A 14573-nucleotide genomic window follows, 5' to 3' on the forward strand; every position below is an offset into this window, starting at 1 on the left:
CTGGGGAAATGGTGCAGTTATGACCCACTATTTTTAAGTACAGCCATGTCTTATAAATTGATCTTTTTTTTCTCTGTCAAGATGGCAGAGAAGATTTTTGCCTTTTGGCTGAATTAATAATTCAGAAGATTTATCTCAAGTGCCTTTTCTGCTCCTAGGAACTGGCAGAGGAACACAGGACTGTGGCATTAGTTGATCTAGACATCATCTGGTTCAAAGCGGGGGTCAGCTGGAATAGTTGCTCAGGACCATGTCCAGTTTGGTTTTGATTTCTCCAAGGATGGAGAATTTACAGCCTCTCTGAGCACTCTATTCCAGTGTTTGACCGCGTTCACAGTAAAAAAAGCGTTTTCTTACGTTTAGACAGAATTTCTTGTATTTCAGTTCGTACTGATTTCCTTTTGTCCCATCGCTGAGCATCAATAAGAAGTGTCTAGTTTCACTTTTTTTACATCCTTGTATCAGGTATTTATATATGTGGATAAGATCTACTTTGAGCTTTCTCCTCAGGTTGAGCAGTTGCAGCTCTCTTAGCCTCTCCTTGGATGAAGGATACTCCAGTCCTGTAATCTTTCCTGTCCCTCTGCTGGACTGGCTACAGTAAGCCTGTATCTCTCCTGCACTGAGGAGCCCAGATACCTCACTACTACGGAGCAGAGGGGAAGGGTGATCTCATCAGCCTGCTGGTGGTGCTCTTCCTAATGCAGCCCAGGATGCTTTTGTCATCTTGGGCTGGAAGGGCTTATGCCTTTAAAGTTCACAGCATCCAGTTGCAATGGATCTTCTGATCGCAACCATCTGTCATAACAAGTTGCCAGGGTTTGATGTTCAGTAGCTGTTGTCTCTTAATAGGAATCAGTGAAGTCAAAGGAAACGTTTTTTTTTTCTGTGCTGGAAAAAATCATCCCTATCTAACCTTCTGCTTGGAAAAAGCCAAGTGTCTTGGGTACTTACGTAGGCTCTGTCACTGGTATTGGTGCCTTTTGATCCAAATACCTGTAACTCCAGTAAGATGTGAAAGTGCTCAGGTATTTTACAGTTGAAGAATTGAAGGCAAGGAGAAAAACACAGGGAACAAACCAGGTGTGATTATCCAATCTAGACACTAGCGAGTGGTGCCCAGCTTTGAAACACCGAATGAGTCTTGCTCATTGTAGGTGCTCTGAACTCAAACCCAGAGCTCTACAGGATGGAGCTCTTCTGTCTCCGTGAACGCCTGGTGTTGGCAAGGCTGAGTGATTCAGCATTTAATTCATTCTGACGTCTGTTGGGATCCAGAAACAAGTCATTTCACTTCTTGCTCCCAGGGAGAGCAGGGTACTGTGCTGAGATTTTGCTTAATGCTCTTCTAGAAGAGGAGGCTGCTTGAAACATCCAGTAGCAGCTGCTGCTTTTTTTAAAGAACACAGCTGCAATGGTGGTGGCTTTTTCTTTTGGATTAATTAGTTACATAATAGAATATGTAAATAAGCATTGCAATAGAAACCAAGATCCCTTTGAGGTATTGTTTCTTCTTGACTACTGGGGCTATTATAGTCTCTACAGTAGTCAGCAGGGAAAATAAGAGCTGTGTGTAATTCTCTATACTGGAGGAGCCTGGTTTGAACCCATCTTGCAGCTGGGAAGTGTGCCCTAACTGGTAGGCTGCTCTGTAATGGGGTTGTTTTCCAAGTTTGGAGGAAAAGCAGAAAGAGTGTGAGCTTGCAGCCTGTGTGATTCAGCATGCCAGGAAGCCAGGCAGCTCCATTTCCCTCTTGGCTGGTGTGTAAAGGCATGTGGGCTAATATCCATCACCTCAGCATTGTCACTGAGGGAGGACATGTGGTGGGGACAGCAGGGATATTCATGAGGGTGCTGATGGACTATGAGGGCTGGAAGCTCAGGGCTATCTCATTAGGGGTCATGCTTGGGGTGGCAGAGGAGAGGAGGAAAAAAGAAATTCCTGTAACTGCAAACAAGTATTTTTGAGTGCAGTGGCTTGCTCCACTCCTCACTGTCAGCTGTCCATTCAAACATGCCTCTCCAAAAAGAGGGAGGGAAAATGGACAAGCTGGACAAGCTCCTAGCCCATCCCAGCATCTGGGAAGTGGCTGGAGTTAATGGAGAAGAGAAGGCAGGTAAACAGAGGAAAAGCTGGTTTAGGCTTGTTGTTTATTCTTAGTATAAACAAATCCATTCTCAAGCATTGCGTGTCTTGCCCCTTTCCTTCAGGGGAGCAGGAGGGGAGGAGAAGGAGCTGGGGTGGAGGTGGTTCAAAGGAACAATTAGGACCATCAAGGAAGAAGGTGAGGGGAGTAAAGGAAGTAAGGAATGCTGCTTTGTTTCGGCAAGCTACCTTGCATCTGCTGACCTGCGTGTGGGGGTGGCATGTGTGTCTGGATGTTCAGGGCTCGTGAGAAGAAATGCAAATGACCTCTCTTTCATCTCAAGTTATTGTAATTTCATTTAACCTGCATCTGATTGCTCCTGCAGATTAGTTGATGGTGAGGCTGGGAGCCAAGCCTTCCCACAAATGCAAGCCAAATCTGTGGAGAAGCTGAAGAGAGGGATCCTGAGATGCCTCACCCTCACCTATTAAGCAGTGTTCCAGACTCTTTATATGAGGGAATGCCTTCCAGTTCTTTTTTAGAAGAGGATGTATTTGTAAAGAGGTTTCTAAGTAAGTTTTCTATCCTTTGCTTTAGTTGTATATCCTGATGTTCAAGATTTGTGTTAGTACTGCAAGAAGAACTAAAAAGCAGCGTTAGTAACTTGTAATATGTGGTAATACTTTAAAACTTGTCATTATGAGGTCATCTGGATAGGTCAAAATCTGAATGTTTGGTAGAAAGAAAAAATAAGTTTCCAATCCTTGAGTTCAAAGGGTATGTTTAATTATGCCTTTTGTGTCCCCCTGAAAAAAACTCAGAAGGCAAAGAGAAATAACGCTTGCTTTAATAATTTATTTCAAACGTCCTTGTGCATAAGGCCCTCTGAGTTCTGTGTGCTTGAGTAATTTTTTTAACAACTTAAGGCTTTTTGGTAAATGGCACAGTGTAAAAGGAAACAGTACAGGTAGGAGAAATAAACTTCATTGTCCTGCCAACTCTTGAAACAGTGTTGGGTACCTAGGGCTGACTCTCGGGAGAAAAGGGACTGTGCGGTGCCAGAAGAGCAGCCTTGGAGCCATGGTCAGCACAGTGTCATGGTGAGGACAGTAATTTTAAACCTTTGTGACTTTGCTTTCTCACAGCATGTCCATAAAATAAACCTTCTGCTGCAGGGACCATTTAAGGCAGCGGGAAGAATTTAACAAAATTCAGTGTTAAGGGTAAGGAGAGGGCTCCGACCCCGTTCCTACTCTCTTTCATGACCCTAGGGCTGCAGTCCCCAGTGCAGCAGCTGGGTGATTGTATTGTGCTCTTTTGGCCGGCAACTTTCTCGACCCTTTTCCCTCAAAGAAAGATATTCCATGAATACAGCTAACTATAATTACATAGCATATACACTATATATACTCGTATAAATACATACATGCATGTAAACTAATTCTGGTTGAGGTTGTGCTGCAACTTGCAGCTTATCCAATGGTTGAGTGAGAAATGCAATGAGCTGCAAGACAGTGGTGTGGCTCACTGGAGGTGCTGCGTCCTCTCAGCGTCCACTGAGCCACCTCACCCAAGAGCTATTCTGCTGATGGTGCCAACTTCTGGGTTTATAAACTGCTGGTTGTGACCATCTGGACTCATTAGAGTTTGCCAGGCACTTTGGTAAGAACAAAGGGTGTTTGGTGTACTATCCAAGTTCCAACTTGGTAATTACAGAGTGTCTTTTGGAATAACAGGAATATTGGTGATTCCTCCTGCCTTAGTCTCTCAGTTATTTGCTGTGCTGCTGTATTACTGACCTGTTCCTTCTCAGGTGCTATTGCATCCCACTTGCCACAGGAATTTACTCGCTGCTTCTCTCTCTTCCTTGTGCTGTAAAGTTTGTAAAGGGCTCTGAGACCTGCCTGCCTAACAGGCACTGCACAACTCTCTGAGAAGATGCCAATGTCAGTAAAACAAATAGGTGTGTGGGGTGGTTGAGGCAGACCCTGCCACGGGGGAGACAAGCAGGGCTGCAGGAGTCACAGTTAGAAGTGTCATGCTCGCCTCTTGCTCCCCAAAGCTTCTGCTGGTGCATTAGACAGCAGGGTGCACTGGCAGACTAGAGGTAAGGTGTGCATCTACTCTTTGCTCCTCTTGTCTCTGGGAGCAGTGAGAAGTTAGTTGTCTCTGAGGGAGGGGTTCCCCAGGTCAGAGTATTGCTTATCAGCCTCTACATTGAGGCTGTTGATCGTATTTACCTGCTTTGAAGTAATCCTGGAGCAACATTCCCAGTGAATCCCTCAGCCGCACGCCAATAACTGCAGGTCTGCCAGGCAGTCTGGGGAACTGCTGCCAGCACCCCTCTGTCTTAGGAAGCCAAAAAGAGCATTTCGTGGCCTTCTGGGGTTGGCCCATTCCCTTCCACCCCTTTTGCCCATTTGTGGAGTCGGCTGTAGAGGGGGAAACCCTTGTTCTCCCGGTAGATGTAGACACCAGTGATGGCGTTCCACTGGGGGCTTGGCTGGACGTCCTCCACTGGGAACTCCTGCACCAGCTCCTTCTCCTCCTTGTCTAGAGCCACAAAGCCAAAGAATTGCTTCACGTTCTTTGCTGCCAGGATCCTGGAGTGGACCTCGGCTGTGCGGCGGAAGAGCTTGTCCTCGTTGGAGCGGTACTGGGCCCAATAAGATTCCTGCCGGTAGCTCAGTGGTGAGCAGCAGTGCTTCAGGCACTTGGTGAGGAAAACCAGGACGGCAACGATGCCAATGAGCAGCCAGCCGAAGAGCTGAGAGAGAGGAGAGAGGCTGCATTAGGTCATGGCAAGGCGGTCTTACCCACTGTGTGGCTTTCTTCCTGGCGTGCCTACCTGGGACTCATATCTCAGCCTCCGTGTCACGTCGTCCCTGTACTTGGTGAGGTTTGCAGGTACGTCTTTACAGGGGAACCTGGCCAGCACCTCAGCCCCATGGTCGGCTGGGAACTTGTCCAGGGAGGCCGGCCTGACAAACTCGCTGAGGGCACAGATGTAAGCCTCCCCGCGCAGCAGCGAGATGACTGACCAGGTCACGGGCGCCACGGCTGCCCGGCCCATGATGGAGCCGAAGAGGAGGAAGGTGGCAGCAGCAGAGAAGTTCTTGGTGCCACGCTTGTGGCACTCAGCCACCAGGTTCCAGGTGTGGTTGTTCAAGATGACACCAATGAGGAAGAGGGCCAGGGCTGGGACGCCGATAGCAGCCAGCCCGTAGATGTAGTTGCGGGCAGGGGAGCAGGGGCAGTTGAAGGCGAAGACTGAGAAGAGCTCCTCACTTCCCACTGTGCCCAGAGCTACCAAACCGTTGAAGATCATCACATCTTTGCTCTTGAAGAACAATGAGAGGAAGCGGAAGTTTTCAGCGATGAGGGCAGCCATTTCATCCCAAGGGTGAGCGCTGGTGTGTACTGCAGCGGGGGGCTGTGCTGGGCCACCTCCCGGCACCGAGGGACACGATGCAATGTGAAGTAGCCTTGGGCTGGCTGGAGTGCTCTCCCTACCTCCTGCCTGGCGTCTCAGCCTCTGGAGCTGGTTGCTGATATCAGGGATATTTCTGAAGGAGCTAAAGAGGGATTCAGCCTAAACAACGTCTGAAAACCTCAGTTGTTGCATTTCTCCACTAAGGTCTCCAAAAGCATCTCTGCAGCAAAGATTGCCAATTGGACAGCTGTTATTTGCGTGTTTGTCTTTTCTTCTCTTTGGTTTTAGTCACTTCCCACAGAGGCAATTACTGGTCAGCGTCACCGCCGGACACTTTTTGCTCTCCCAAGCCTACAACAAAGGAGGACGTCATGTTACTGGGTTAACTGGACTGGAGCCTTGGCACTGGGCTGTGTCCCCAGCCCTACCCCTGACTCATGCTAATCCAGGCACGTGTGGCAGCTGTGAGCTAGTGCTCTGCTCCCTTGTGAGTGTGGTGGGTGTTACTTCCTCCTTCAAACCTGATGAATTAATATCTAATAAGAGGTGAAGGTACAGCAGGGAGGCAGCAAGAGGTGCTGTGAGATGACCCAGCAGGTCTATGAATGGGGGTATGGAAAGGGATGAGGGGATGCTCAGGGCTTCTTGCTACCTGCAAGAGAAGTTAACATCCTGGGAAACTGAAGCTTATCTTTGATGACCCAGGATACAAACCAATGCTGATAGAGCTGATGCAGCAACCATGTAGGAGTTCTTGCTAGGATTAGGTGTGGCAGGATCATCTCCTCCTCTCCTACAGCTGGTTCACGTAACCGTACTCACCATCCTGGCCCACAGTTCTTGCTCAGCCTCTACTTAGTGGCCTGAATTCAGGTCTCTTGACCAGTACACCTCGATGCCAGAGATGCATTTCACTGCCCTTCACCTGTGTTGCTTCCTGCAGCCCCTGCTCCCAGTACATCACTGGTTATACTGGGATGCCTGCCCAACTGTCAGGGCTGTGTGGTGTGCAGGCAGTCAGGGCCAAGCAGAGGAAAGCATGTGCCCTTTTCTTGAAGGACAGGAAAATGATTGGGTGGGTCTATCCATGTCCTCTTCAGTGATGCCATTTCCCCCATTCCCTCCTGCATTTAATTAATTTCTTAGTTGACTTTCCATCTGCACTGCATCCCCCCTGTCTTGGGAAGCCCCAAGCACCTCGGTAGCTCTGGGAGCCCTCACCAGTGTGATGAAACCCCCTGGCCTCAGAGGAACTGCCGTCACCGGGGTTTGCTGGAGACAGGAAGGACCTGGGTGTCTGACTAACTGTCTCTGGTAGCTTGCACTGTGCTGGCATCACCCAGGAAGGCTTCTCCAGGCCAACCCCGGCTGCGGGGAAAAGGCTGCAGTGACCTTTGTGCAGAGGAGACAAAGGTGGCTTAATTGTTAAATTTCTTATACAAGGTTTGCTCATTCACTGTGCTTTAACTCAGTCCTGTGCTTTGGTTCCTCTGCTGCCTCACCAGATCCTGTTTTGGCCTCTGTTCCCTGATGTGTCTAACCCACGGTGCTCCCTTTAAAGTCGTGCTGGGATGTTGTTGAGTTCGAAAACAAACAGCCCTTGCTGTCTTCCTCCATCTTCCCAGCTTTCCATATGCAAAACTCCCTTGGCAGAGGAGCTGGGCCAGCTGAAACCTGCAGCCAGGTGCTGGGGAGCCAGGCCTCCAGCTCCAGCTGTGCCTTTTGGGGTGCACGACCATTGCAGCCCAACGCTAAACCTGCAAACTTGTTCATTCAAAACCCTGTTATTAGAGTTACCAGCAAATAGCCCTGATAAACCAGGCCCCACAAACCTTCTGACAGTTTCTTGCAGCCGGGAAAGCAAAAATAAGAGGAGCTGGCAAAAGGGAACATGCTGTTTTGGGGTGGTTACCCTTCCTTGCTTGGTTGGTGCCTGTCTGGGGGTAGGAAGGGAAGGGAAAAGTTGTGTGTAGATAAATTCTATCCACCTCTTAAAGTCTACCCCTAAAGCATGCATGAAAGCAAGAAAAAAATGAATTCACTTACTTGAAAAGTTGTTGAAACCAGTTCTGGAGGCTTCTCTGCTCCTTGTGTGGTTTTGCTTGGGCTTTGGGGGGTTCCCGGTAGCGCGTGAGGCTGTGCAGACGTGGGGATGCGGTTGACGCTGGCCTGATGGGTGAAGCGAAAGCTGATGAAAACAGTGTTAGGAGTTTAGCAGCTTCCTTTTTCAGTCTGTAACGTGCCCCCGGCTGTCGTCTTTTGGGAGGAGAGAGGAGGTGGTTCTTGGGCCCTGTGCTTGGGTGGGGCGAAGAGCAGGCGCTTGGCTTCTGCTGGGTGCAAGGCTGAGGTTGTGCCTTTAAAAAGAAAAAAAAAATAAAAAGGAAGGGAAAGGAAAGGCTGAGAATGAGTCACTGGAAAAAGCTCATAGTTCTTTTTCAGACCTGCGATGCAGCTGTGCAAAGGCTGGCTGAGAGAGCCCCGTTTTTGCCTGGAGGATGGGAGTGATGAGGTGCCTCCCTGGGATGCACAGGGCAAATTTCAGAGCCCCCCCAGCCAGGGGGCAGATACAGCCCCCATGGTCCCCAGGGGATGCTGTGGGAGAAATCCTTGGTTTGGCTTGGAGAGGAAGGAACTGCTGCTTTTGTTCATGGGAGCCAGTGGGAAGGCACCAGCCTGGCTGGGTTTTCTGGAGAGGCAGGAATCCGCTGTCCTCGAGCTCTGCGGGGCAGCCAGGGTTCGCTTCCCCCTGCCTGGGACTGAGCGGAGGGGCTGCTGCGAGGTGTGCTGGGGCTGAATGAGCTGGGGGAGCTGGGGGTACGTGGCCAGCTCGGTGCATTCCTGCTTTTCCGCTTGCTGCTTCCTCTGCGGAACGAAGCCTGCGAGGCAGCTGAGCACGTTTTCCCTTGCATTGCTCCCTCCTCTCTGCTATCTGTCCCTTGGCTCCAGCTCCTGCTCAGCCTGTTGCAGAGGCTGGAGGCCTCCATCCTTCCCCAGCTTCCTTGTCACTGTGTCCCCAGGGTTAAACTCGGCTGTTCCCAGAGGATGCCTTCAGCACAGGCTGATTTTCAACAACACCCACGTTTCTCTCTGCCTTGAAGAAAGCTAAGTGTAGCCCGGCATCAGCAGTTCAGCTGGGATTTTTGGACTGAGTCCTCCTTCTTACCCCTAGATCCTTGGGCTGGATTTTGCAGCTCGCAGGCGTTTGGGTGCAGTGCATCTCTTGGGGCTTCCAAACCTCCGTGCTTGGACTGGTTTCCCTGCCAGCCGGAGGCTCCTGGGGCTCGCTCTGTGCTTGGGGCACTGCTGGTACCCAGGCTCAGCTCTGGGGCTGCAGCCCAGCTGAGATGTCAGGGGCCACATCAGGTTCCATAGTGAGGGATCTCCTCCTGAAGGTGATAAAAGAGGTCCCCAAATCCAGGGGAGCGAGGAATGCTGCCTGCTCTGTGCAGGGGCAAAGCTCTGATCCTCAAACTCTAAATTAAAAGCACAAAAGCTGCGCTGTGGAACCAGCCAGCCCTGCGTGCTGCTTGTGGTTGTGGGGACTCCGAGTGCACCTTTCTCCGTGAGCCATTGACAGCGCTCAACTGCAAATAATAGAGATGAAACCGCCTTTATCTTTTCATCTCCTTTGCTTTGTAAATCAGGTTTTGTGCCTATTAATTTCTGGGTAGGTGGTTTAATTAAAGTTTGGGATGTGAAGATTAATGATAGATCTGTGTCACAGTCCTTTCTCCTGGGAGTCAGCCAGATCCAGCCTGCCCTTGACTACGGGCTTGCTAAGGTGCTCTCGCAGCAGCTCAGAGGATTTCCTTGTCATTTTGGTCCTTTGTTCTCTTTTCCCCACTGCCTCTGTGGAATTGCACGCTGAAAATTAAGGTCTATGCAAATGACAGTCACCTCTATTACCAGCCAGCTGTAATGTTGATTTGAACAAGAACGCAGCAGCAGGAATTTCAAGGGGATGAGCGTTTTGAAAGAGATGTGGCAAGGGTAAAACTCTCTCAAAAGTGATTTTCCTTCTGCCTATGGGTGATAAAATCAGGGCCACCGGGGAACTGCAGTTTCTTCCATGAGAGCCTTCATCTTATCATCCTTGGGTTCTGTGGTTTGCCTCTGGTCATCACACACCAGCAAAAAGCCCTCAGCACCCCAGGCTTGGCCCAGGGACCCCCCCAATCCACTGCATTCAAATAAAGAAACACTCACAACTTTTATAACAAACAGCTTTTATGGCTCCTTATGACCGAGCACGGAGCTTGAACTGTAAGCCTGAATTATTTATTTGGCTCTTTAAACAAACACCCGGGTGGGTTTTTAACATCAGTGTTTTTGTCAGGGGAGAAATCTAGGTAAAATTGCAATAATAAACTGTCCTCCAGCAGATTTATGGCAAGGGGTCGGCCTGGCCCCTGCCCCCCGTGCTGGTGAGTGATAGAGGGGCTTCTTCAGCCTAGGGAAGAGAAGGCTCTGGGGAGACCTTCTAGCAGCCTCCCAGTGCTGAAGGGGGTACAGGAGAGCTGGGGAGGAACTCTGTGTCAGGGAGTGCAGGGGTAGCACAAGGGGTAGTGGTTTTAAGCTGAAAGAGGGGAGATTTAGATTAGATAGTAGGAAGAAATTTTTTACTGTGAGAGTGGTGAGGCACTGGCACAGGTTGCCAGAGAAGTTGTGGCTGCTCCATCCCTGGAGGTGTTCAAGGCCAGGTTGGGTGAGGATTTGAGCAACCTGATCAAGTGGGAGGTGTCCCTGCTCATGGGATGATCTTTAAGGTCCCTTCCAATGCAAACCATTCTACAATTCTGTGATTTTATGATAGCTCTTCTCCTTGTCTAGTTACCGCTTCAAGGAGCACCTCCTTGGGCTCCTCCTTGAATAGTACCTGGGACGCTGAGCCACGCTGTTCCCCTCATGTGTAGTGCAATATGGGATGCCCCATCACTAGCTTGTTGCTTGTATAAAATTTATTTTAAAAGTCCTCGTGGCCTGGAAGGTGTGTGTGTCTGTAGGGATGTAGTGTGTGGAGGGGTAATAGGGAAACCTCAGGGGTTTCACAGCTTGGCATGAGAAACGCAGAGCCCCAGCTTGTTTCCCCACCAGGGAATATTTAATACTGCTTAAACCCATGCGTGATGCCTGGTGCTGAGCGTGTGCTAAAAGAAAGGAAGTTTTTGCACACAGTTTTTGCAGCACAAACCTGGTGCTTGGTGGTGCGGGATGCTTGGCACATCCATTCGGCTGAGGCATCGTGCCCTTTGGTGTCCCTGGGGCTTGCCCATCACGGCCTTGGGCAGCACAAAACTTGAAATACCAGTGCTGTAGGACTGGATGTGAGAGCAGGTGGGCTGGCACCGACCCCGCTGAGTCCTTGGGGTGCCCCTGCAGCCACCGCGGTGCTGGCCTTGGCCCCTGCCTCCTCTCCTAAATGCCTCCACAGAGCCCAGTGAGCTCACACCCGGCTGTAGTAGGCAGCTCTCTCCCTTCGGGGTGCAGGGGGGTGCGCAGGGGGCTGCTCTTCGCCTGCCCAGCTGCTGTGGATGGGGAGGGCGGGCGGGTGGAGGTGCAGCGGGGGTTTGCACCGGTGCCAGCTCTTCAGGGCCACGTTCATGGTGCCCTGGTCGGTGATGCCCAAGAGCTTCCTGGCAGCTTCCCCTGCATCTGCAGGGGCTTCCCTGGGCTGGTGGCTGCCAGTGGCTGCCAGGTCCGTGCTCATGCCCTCGAAGAATTGCTGGATGCAGATCTTGGCAAAGCTCCTGGCGTGCTCCGTGCAGGTCTCGTCGAACAGCTTGCGTTCGATGTCGATGTAGTGGGACCAGTACCTGCTCTTCAGGAAGGCAGCTTGGGTGAAGCAGGGCCGCAGGGATCTGACCAAGAACGCCAGCGTGGTCATCAGCAGCACGAAGCACCAGCCCAGAGCCTGCAGGGAGGACGGGGGAACAAGGCAGAGCTCGTGCTTGGCACTTCCCACCAGGTGACAGGAGCCCCCCAGGCTGTGACCGAGCCTGGCTCCCCTTTGGGTTTTTTGATATTGAGCTGCGTTTACATTGTAAAGCTGGACAAGGAGTCCCAATCTATAGAATCATAGGATCACCAGGTTGGAAAAGACCCACCGGATCATCGAGTCCAACCGTTCCCATCAATCACTAAACCATGTCCCTCAGCACCTCGTCCACCCGTCCCTTAAACCCCTCCAGGGAAGGTGACTCAACCCCCTCCCTGGGCAGCCTCGGACAGGGACCAATGACCCTTCCTGTGAAAAATTTTTTCCTAAAGTCCAGCCTAAACCTCCCCTGGTGGAGCTTGAGGCCATTCCCTCTCGTCCTGTCCCCTGTCCCTTGGGAGAAGAGCCCAGCTCCCTCCTCTCCACAACCTCCTTTCAGGGAGTTGTAGAGAGCAATGAGGTCTCCCCTCAGCCTCCTCTTCTCCAGGCTAGACACCCCCAGCTCTCTCAGCTGCTCCTCTTCTTCTCCAGCCCCTTCCCCAGGGGTATGTACTGCTGATAAGTACCATGTACGGCTCCAGTGCATTTGCACCAACATTTTATTCAATGCACCCATAGGCAGCTCCTCTCCGCTTCTCGCCGTGCGTGGGTGGCATCAGCACGCGGTGACTGTAAGTATAAGCAGGTTGAGTCCTGCACCCAGCCCTCAATCCTGCCTCTGATACCCAAGTCCGGGATACTCCGTGTCCTCTGACTCACAGCTAACATTCTTCCAGGTACTCCCTGTATTTAAGCCGCTGTCTAACGCTTTTCTCAAGCTGTTGGGCTTGGTGGCATCTGTCATGGGTGAGCAGAGGCGACAGGCTCCCCTGTTAATTGGGTCTGATGGGAAGGGTGAAACGAGGGCAGAGCCAGGACCAGTCTATCTTGTTCCCATCGGTCTCGGCTCCTGCTGCCGTTGGGCTGTGCGGGCAGAGCTCTCAAGGGTGAACAGCCCTGTAAATGCACACATCTAAAAGAGCACCTGGGAGGGGGGGTATCTAGGTGGCACCTCTTGTTTTGCGGCTCCCAGTACTTCCCGGCAGCTGGTAATTGGAGTCTACCCAGGAAAATCTGCTTTGTGTCTTTGGAGAAGTCCCTGTGCCTCCTTTTCTTTTAAACTAGGGATAATAATTTCTGTCTGCCCTAAGGAAGTCAGGGAGAGGTGCTGCTTTTAAACAGAAGTACATGAGTGACCAGAGCGGGTCAGTCCATCCGGTCTCTAACATGGCCAGAAGCTGAAGGCTTAAAGGGAAATTACGAGGACATACTGGTAGTGGTGATTCTTCACTTGAGGTTCCCTGCGATGGTTAATAAACACATGCTGGCTATTTCCATGCAAGTGGCATTGCTGGTTATCAGGCTGTCACTTATACATGTTATAATAAGCAGCAAGAGCAACTGGTGGATTACAGAAGGGAGTGATAGTCCACCAGCCACAGAGTAACATCCACAGCAGCCCCTTCTGAACTTGCTCTAAAGAAATGTCTTGGTCATTTATTGCTGCCCTGCCCCCCCAGGCTGCCCAGGCAGCAGTGGGGACCAAATTATCACGATGACCTACAGCGTGAATCTCTGCTCCACACTGGGGGCATAACTCCCTGGAGATGAGTCTGAACATCTTATACCCCAGCAAAACCATAGAATAGAATCATAGAATCGTAGAATAACCAAGTTGGAAGAGACCCACCGGATCATTGAGTCCAACCATTCCTATCAAACACTAAATGATGTCCCTCAGCACTTTGTCCACCCGTGCCTTAAACACCTCCAGAGAAGGTGACTCAACCCCCTTCCTGGACAGTCTTTTCCAATGTCCAATGACCCTTTCTGTGAAAAAAATTTTCCTAATGTCCAGCCTAAACCTCCCCTGGCGGAGCTTGAGGAAGAAGGATCATGAGTCTCTCCTCCTGCAGCTCGATTTCAACAAGGAGATTCCCTAGCAGGGAGAGCAAAGGCTGGCAGTACCTAAACCCCAGCCACCAGCGAGGGCACAGCCATGGTGCCTCTTACCTGTGAGATGCAGCGCAGGTACCTGATGGCCACTTCGCTTGCGATGAGCTCCTGTCCGTCGTAGATCTCCTTGCAGGGGATGCGGGCGAGGACTCTCTCCACCTCCCCCTGGGAGACGCTGGGGTGGCTGGCGTTGCCCAGGGTCCCCACGGGCACTGAGGTGCAGAAGGCGCAGGTGATGCACTTGCCGTCCAGCAGGGTCACCGCGACCCAAACCGCGGGGGCGATCGTGGCCCTTTGAGCCATGGAGCAGAACATGTAGCGCAGGACGGCCAGGTCCTTCCCTCGCCGGCCCTGGGGTCGCCTCCACTCCTCTGCCAGCATGGAGACGTTGTTGTTTAGCACGAAGCCCAGCAGAAACAAGATGAGGGGGGGCACCAGGAGGATGCCCAGCCCATAGGCCAGGTTATAGCCTGGCAGGCAGGGGCAGTTGAAATCAAAAGCTGAGTACATCTGGGCGCTGGCGAGAGCCATGATCCCGCAGATGCCGCTCATGAAGGACTCCTGGTTGGACTGGAGGAACTGGAAGATCATCCGAAACTTGTCCATCTTCCCTTGATGTGATTCCTCCTCCTACCAGGGTCCAAGCTATGACCTCGGTTTGCTTTGCTCTTTCAGTCCCCCTCTTCAAAGAGGGGCATCAACAAGTCTCTGGGCAGCCACTGATTCTTTCATGTGCTCTTACAGCCCAAATATTTAAAGCAAAAAAGTAAAATATTATTTCCTGCGGACTTGGCTGCTTGCAAATGTTCAGCGTTTGCTTCCCCCTGCTCTTCTTTGGGTCTGTGGGACCCAGGTTGTTTCTGGTTTGCTAAACTGGGCTTTGTTCTTCTCCACATCCCCATTTCTGCAGCCTCTGGGTCACCGATCCCCTTGGCTGGAAGGTTCAGGTGTTACCACGGCTGCGTCCTCCCCAGAGCAACCTGTTCAGAAAGGGGAGTTGGCTGATGGGCCTCTGCTTGCAAATGCAGGAGGAGGCTGCTCCTCCCAGGATGGAGCTGGATGCCCCCCCTCTGCAGTGCTGGCACGCAGGGAAAATCAGGGCACCAGAGCCTTGTCCGCTCCC

General features: G+C 51.4%; 2 protein-coding genes across 2 annotated transcripts; both read right to left on the reverse strand.

Annotated features, from left to right (window-relative positions):
• Nucleotides 1–2148: 2148 nt before the first annotated feature.
• On the reverse strand, nucleotides 2149–5630 carry CALHM2 (calcium homeostasis modulator family member 2). Its single transcript, XM_069863989.1, has 2 exons — nucleotides 4936–5630; nucleotides 2149–4854 (listed from the first exon to the last, which is right to left on the reverse strand). Exons 1-2 carry the CDS (start codon nucleotides 5476–5478, stop codon nucleotides 4438–4440), a joined length of 960 nt encoding a protein of 319 aa, XP_069720090.1. The 5' UTR covers nucleotides 5479–5630; the 3' UTR covers nucleotides 2149–4437.
• A 5333-nt stretch (nucleotides 5631–10963) lies between these two features.
• Nucleotides 10964–14056, reverse strand: CALHM1 (calcium homeostasis modulator 1). The gene is made up of 2 exons (XM_069864240.1): nucleotides 13508–14056; nucleotides 10964–11431 (listed from the first exon to the last, which is right to left on the reverse strand). Exons 1-2 carry the CDS (start codon nucleotides 14054–14056, stop codon nucleotides 10964–10966), a joined length of 1017 nt encoding a protein of 338 aa, XP_069720341.1.
• Between the last annotated feature and the right edge of the window lie 517 nt (nucleotides 14057–14573).

Source organism: Phaenicophaeus curvirostris, chromosome 9 (assembly GCF_032191515.1).
Source record: "Phaenicophaeus curvirostris isolate KB17595 chromosome 9, BPBGC_Pcur_1.0, whole genome shotgun sequence".
Taxonomy (NCBI): domain Eukaryota; kingdom Metazoa; phylum Chordata; class Aves; order Cuculiformes; family Cuculidae; genus Phaenicophaeus; species Phaenicophaeus curvirostris.

Coding starts and splice junctions, on each gene's coding strand:
- CALHM1 (XM_069864240.1), bottom strand. CDS start 14,056: ATGGACAAGTTTCGGATGATCTTCCAGTTCCTCCAGTCCAACCAGGAG. Junction 11,432..13,507: donor ACCTGCGCTGCATCTCACAG/GTAAGAGGCACC, acceptor TCCTCCCTGCAG/GCTCTGGGCTGGTGCTTCGT.
- CALHM2 (XM_069863989.1), bottom strand. CDS start 5,478: ATGGCTGCCCTCATCGCTGAAAACTTCCGCTTCCTCTCATTGTTCTTC. Junction 4,855..4,935: donor GGCTGAGATATGAGTCCCAG/GTAGGCACGCCA, acceptor CCTCTCTCTCAG/CTCTTCGGCTGGCTGCTCAT.